General features: G+C 45.4%; 1 protein-coding gene across 1 annotated transcript in view; it reads left to right on the forward strand.

The window, feature by feature from the left end:
- The first annotated feature begins 1235 nt into the window (after positions 1-1235).
- Positions 1236-5947, forward strand: part of Ccnb1 (cyclin B1) — a 7918-nt gene continuing 3206 nt past the window's right edge. The window contains exons 1-4 of the mRNA XM_050160476.1: positions 1236-1402; positions 1896-2066; positions 2160-2309; positions 3896-4078. Of these exons, the coding sequence (XP_050016433.1) occupies positions 1382-1402; positions 1896-2066; positions 2160-2309; positions 3896-4078 (525 nt within the window). The 5' untranslated portion in view covers positions 1236-1381. The remainder of the gene's footprint in view (positions 1403-1895; positions 2067-2159; positions 2310-3895; positions 4079-5947) is intronic.

The raw sequence follows: 5947 nt of genomic DNA on the forward strand, positions 1-5947 counted from the left end.
TAGTCAAAAATAAAGACTCATTAGGGTTACTGCAAACTAAGGTGGAAGAAAAAACAACTGAAGTTTATGAAGTTAATAAAGAGCATAAGGTAAAAGAATGGAGAGTTGCATTAGGGATTCCTCTTAAAGAAGTAGATTTTCTTTTTGGTTTTTTGAGACAGGGTTTCTCTGTAGCTTCGGGGCCTGTCCTGGAACTAGACCAGACTGAACTCACAGAGCCACTCCCCCACCCCCTCGCCTCCTGAGTGGCTGTAAAAATAGATTTTACTTGTTTTTTATTTACTTATTTTTAATTATTTATTATTTATACAGTGTTCTGTATAATAATGCCAGAAGAGGAAACCAGATCAAATTACAGATGGTTGTGAGCCACCATATGATTGCTGGGAATTGAACTCAGGACCTCTGGAAGAGCAGCCAGTGCTCTTAACCTCTGAGCCATTTCCCCAGCCCCATTATTTACTTATTTTTGAAGTAATTGTAAGCTTACAGCAAAATTGAGCAGAAGGTACATTTTCTTTTACCACTGGGGCAGAAACTGTGAGGGCGATTGGTATTTTAATTTGTTTAATTATAACAACTATTTATTATGTATATGTGTGCTATAACTTCATGCTGTAAATCTCAAATATCTATCCCAGATAGCTGTTGGAACAATCCTTTTCTTTTTGGTTTTTCTTTTTTTTTCTTCTCTGTAGCTTTGGAGCCTGTTCTCAAACTAGCTCTTGTAGACCAGGATGGCCTCGAACTCACAAAGATCCACCTGCCTCTGCCTCCCGAGTGCTGGGATTATAGGCCAGTGCTACCACCGCCCGGCGTCTTTTTGGTTTTTCAAAGTAAGATTTCTCTGTGTAGCCCTAGCTGTCCTGGGATTCTCTCTGTAAACTAGACTGGCCTCGAACTCACATTCTCCTGCCTCTGCCTCACGAGTGCTGGGATTAAAGGAGGGTAAGAAACAATAGTAGGGCGTCTCCTAGGCTAGCATAGACTGCACACAAGTAGACTGCACACAAGTAGGCAATTGCACGCCATGCCTACCTAAGGCAGGTGGCCGCACAGCAGGGAGTGCGCAGGCGCGGAGCCTGAGCTCGAGCAGGGTGGACCGGGCTGCGGGGGTCGCAGCGTGGCTCTGGCCCCGCCCCCGCCGAATGTGGTCGCGGGATCGTCCAGGAAACGCATTCTGCGGGAACTCGCAGCGCCAATGGGAAGAGAGCGAGTGCCACGAACGGACCAATGAGGAGCGAGCGGCCCGGGGTTTAAACCCAGGCCCGGCAGACTCCTCTAGGCTTGCTGCGGAGGAACGGCTGTTGGTGTCTGCCTTTGGCTAGCCAGAAGTGGGCTCTTTGCTGCTGGTCGCTGAGCCTCTTCTACAGGAGGAGCCATGGCGCTCAGGGTCACTAGGGTGAGCCAGGCGGGGGCTGCGATCGTCGGCGCGGTCTTCTCCCGCGGCGACCAGGCGAGGGAGGGGGGTCCCGGAGGGTCCCGGGCGAGGTGGGGGAGCGAAGGATCGGCTGGATGGTGGAAAAGAGCTCTGAACCTATCTGGGCATAAGGACTGGGAGGAATGCACGGTGTACTTTAGTGATGAAGGCCCCAGAGCGAGCACTTTGCTTTCCCAGAGTGCTATCCTATCTACAGCTGGGGCTTTTGTGGTTTTTTTTCTTTCCGATGTAAATTCACGGTCTTTGGGATGGCATAGGATATAAGAGGAAGTTGGGTAGTAGGTGAGTGTGAAAAATCCGGGTGGAAACTCGGTGTGGCACTGCCCGAGGCTAGACCCTAGAATCCTGGCTTTCCCTCAGGGAGCCTCAGTTGAGTCTGTCCTTAATTAACGCTTGATTTCCTGGAGCCGCCATGAATGAATCCGCTCTCAAGTGATTTTTAACTTTTTTTCAGAGCACGAAACTTAACACGGAAAATAAGGCCAAGGTCAGCATGGCAGGCGCCAAGCGTGTGCCTGTGGCAATTGCTGCAGCCTCCAAGCCCGGGCTGAGACCAAGAACCGCTCTCGGAGATATTGGTAACAAAGTCAGCGAACAGGCACAGGCCAGACTGCCTCTGAAAAAGGTAACTGTCTTCCTGGCCCAGCTGTCCTGAAAGAGCCTGACTTCCAGCTGTCACCCTTGGGAAAACCTTCCGTTTTCTCCGTTCTGTCCACAGGAACTAAAAACTTCAGTTACTGGGAAAGTTTCAGCCAAAATCCCACCAAAACTTCTGGAGAAGGTTCCTGTGAGTGAGCCAGAGGTGGAAATTCCTGAGCCTGAGCCTGAACCTGTCATGGAAGAAAAGCTTTCTCCTGAACCTATTTTGGTAAACACAGCATTTTTAAAACGTCTCATTTCTTCTCTGACTCATTTCTCTCTGATACACACGGCAGCATTTAAGTATCTAATATTTATTGAGTGCTTATCAAAAGCCTTTACTGTGCACTAACACACTCTGGAGTAGGTATTAGCTATAATTAAGATGGTGGTGGATAAATGTGCTTTTGTTTGGTGTAGACAAGGTCTCTCTGCTGCTGGAGGGCCTGGAACTTGGAGGTTTGATTGCCTCCTGAGATCTGGGGTCAAGGGTGGGCACCATCATTTTCCTCTGTTGTGTCTCCATCGCTGTCCTTGAACTTGAGATTCTTCTGCCCTAACCTCTGGCACTAGGATGAAGCAAATGGGTCAGATCTTTTCATTGCTTTATGTGTAGTTTCCTGAAGCAAAGGTTTTTGTTATAGTGCTGTAAGTCCAACTCTGTCTGAAATTAACAGAATGAAGCAGAGATGTGCTCATGAGACTTTTACTCTCTAATATGGCCACTAAATTAATAAATCTGTTAAAAGAGTAAATTTTTTTCAGACAGAAAATAAGATGAGTTAAATAGGGTGTGTGGTGGTGCAGCCTCTAATCCACTCTCTGAGTTCAAGGCCAGCCTAGTTGACTAGCAAGGTCCAGGCCAGCCAGGGCTACATATAGTGAGACCCTAATCAAAGGGGAAAAATGATGGGTTAGTACTTTAGGCCTAAAAATGAAGTTTTGACTGGGATCATAGCGCTGTCTGTTAGTTTTTCCTTTGACTTCCTTTATGTGTGTGTGTGTCCGTATTAGGCCAGAAGAAGGGTCCCTTGGAGCTGGAGCCGCCCAATGTGGGTGCTAGGTTCTGAATTCTGGTCCTCATGGTGGAGTAGCAAGAGCTCCCTAATTGTGAGCCATCTTCAGCCCCAAACCCTCACTCTCAAAAAACAAAAACCAAAAAGTTTTTTACATTGTTTTGTGTATGAGTGCACACTGTACAGGTCAGAGATAACCTTTTAAGTCAGTTTTTCCACCACATGGGGCCTGGGGGTTGATTCAAGTTGTTAAGCTTGGCAAACAGACATTTACCCATCTTGCCCAGTTCTTCCTGTTTTAAACTGGCTTAGTTTAAATTGGGATTTTTACTTTGAATGAATCCAGATCTCACTATCCATACCTGACTGGTGTGCAGTTTGCTATGGAGACCAGGCTGTCTTCAGGTCACAGAGATCTGGCTCCCGCGTGCCCATGGCCATATACCACCATGCCTGGCTCTGGAATGTCTTTTTTAAGATTTACTTTTCATGGGCAGGGCAGGAGTTTGCACTTGAATTCAGTGCTCAAGGAGGCCAGAAGAGGGCATCATATCCTGGAGCTGGAATTGAGTCAACCTGGTCCTGCATAAAAATAGGACGCCCTTGGCAAAAAATCAAGTGCTCTTTACAGCTAAGCCATCTCTCCTGCCCAGCATATACTTTTAATAATGCTTTTTCCTTTAGTGAAATGAATTACATGTATTTAGAATGATTTCTTGGGATTGAGGATATCAATACTGACTTTCCTTCCCAGGCTATAGCAAGTTCTCTTTGTTTCATCGAGTCTCTCCTTTTTAAGGTTGATAATCCCTCTCCAAGCCCAATGGAAACATCTGGATGTGCCCCTGCAGAAGAATATTTGTGTCAGGCTTTCTCTGATGTAATTCTTGCCGTGAGTGATGTGGATGCAGATGATGGAGCTGACCCAAACCTCTGTAGTGAATATGTGAAAGACATATATGCTTATCTCAGACAACTGGAGGTCAGTATTGTTACAGTCTGCTTTTACTAAAGAAAGACATAAATGCTAATCTAAGACAACTGAAGATCAGTATTGCTAAAGTCTGATTTTACTAAATGTAGCTAGGTTTATTAAAAACTGTTTTCTTTCTTTTTTTTTTTTTTTTTTAGACCAGATTTCCCTGTGTGCCCTGGCTGTCCTGGAACTGGCTCTGTAGACCAGGCTGGCCTCAAAAAATTGTACACCAGCCAGGCATTGGTGGCCTGCCTTTAATCCCAGCATTTGGGAGGCAGAGGCATGCTGGCCTCTGAGTTTGAGAATGAGTTCCAGGCCATCTAGGGCCCACACAGAGAAACCTGTCTTGAAAGAGTAAAAAGAGAGTGTGTGTGTGTGTGTGTGTGTGTGTGTGTGTGTGTGTGTGTGTGTACACGCATGTATGTTCATGCAAATGCATGCCCTTGGAGGTCAGAGGCAGCAAATTCTTCCTGGAGCTGACTTGCATTAATTGTGAACAGTTGGTGTCAGGAAAGAAACTCTAGTCCTTTTACAAGAGCAGTACCCAGCTAGGTGGGGGTGGTGGTGCTCACTCACCTTTTAAGCCTTTAATTCCAGCTTTTGGGCAGGTGGATCCTGGTCTACAGGACAGGCTCCAAAGCTACACAGAGAAACTCTGTCTTGAAAAAAACAAAAAGAGAAGTACCCACCTAATGACAGCTGTCTTTCCGGCCCCTCCTGAAAATACTACAGTCTATATGTAACTCTAGTAGAGTTTGGAGGTGTCATTACTTTTGGTTACCTACCTATAGCAGTTTTCATTGACTACTTTTAGTCTGGCCTATTAATGTGTATAAAAAATTTTTGCTGGGTGGTGGTATACACCTTTAATCCCAGCACTTGGGAGTCAGAGGCAGGAGGATCTCTGAGTTTGAGGCCAGCCTGGTCTACAAGAGCTAGTTCCAGGACAGAAACCCTGTCTGGAAAAACAAAACCAAAAAAAGTTGTACACCATCAATTCAGCAATTAGATATTTTTATCAACAACACACTTGACATTTCTTCGCAATAGATAACACTTGAAATTCTGTTTTGAAACAGTAGAAATAGTGAGTCCATTAAGTGAACGTGTCACACGAATACAATATTTCTGTGATGGGGAGATACTACTATGCAGACACATCACAGGTGGGTTTGAGGAGGAGGTTGATGAAGATGTTAAAGGGCTATAGCTGTCCCAACACAAAGTGTGTTTATCAGTGTGCTTGGCAGGGAAACTATTTCATGCGCCCAAAAGGAGCACACTCAAAAAAATTAAAGTTGTTTTGTCAGTTTTGCCTGCTTGGAAAACTTAATGGAATTACCCCCTTTCACCTCTTTAAACAAGACAGCTCTTCTAATGTAGCTTTATCACATTGCCACCCCGAAGCCTAGGAACAAAGTACAGGACCTTGGGCGTGCCAAGTGGGTGCTTAAGCCCTGAATTGTATCCCCAGCATTGTCTTCTTGGGTTACCATTGGTCCATCCAGTCTCTTGTCCTTGTGACAGGATGGTTGTGGCTGTGCTTATGTGTAGGTCAACAGTTGGTTCTCCTTCTGCCTTGACGTCAGCACTTTACCCATTAAAGCCATCTTCTTGGCTCCCATTCCTTTTGACATCCGTATTTTTTTTAAATATTTATTTGTTTGTTTATTATGTATACAATATTCTGTCTGTGTTTATGCCTGAAGCCAGAAGAGGGCACCAGACCTCATTACAGATGGTTGTGAGCCACCATGTGGTTGCTGGGAATTGAACTCAGGACCTTTGGAAGAGCAGGCAATGCTCTTGACCGCTGAGCCATCTCTCCAGCCCCCGACATCCGTTTTTTTGTTTTTTTTTTTTTTTTTTTTGGTA

The sequence above is a fragment of the Alexandromys fortis genome, unplaced genomic scaffold, assembly GCF_014885135.2.
Source record: "Alexandromys fortis isolate MF-2015 unplaced genomic scaffold, M_Fortis_MF-2015_v1.1 scaffold_76, whole genome shotgun sequence".
In the NCBI taxonomy this organism is placed as follows: domain Eukaryota; kingdom Metazoa; phylum Chordata; class Mammalia; order Rodentia; family Cricetidae; genus Alexandromys; species Alexandromys fortis.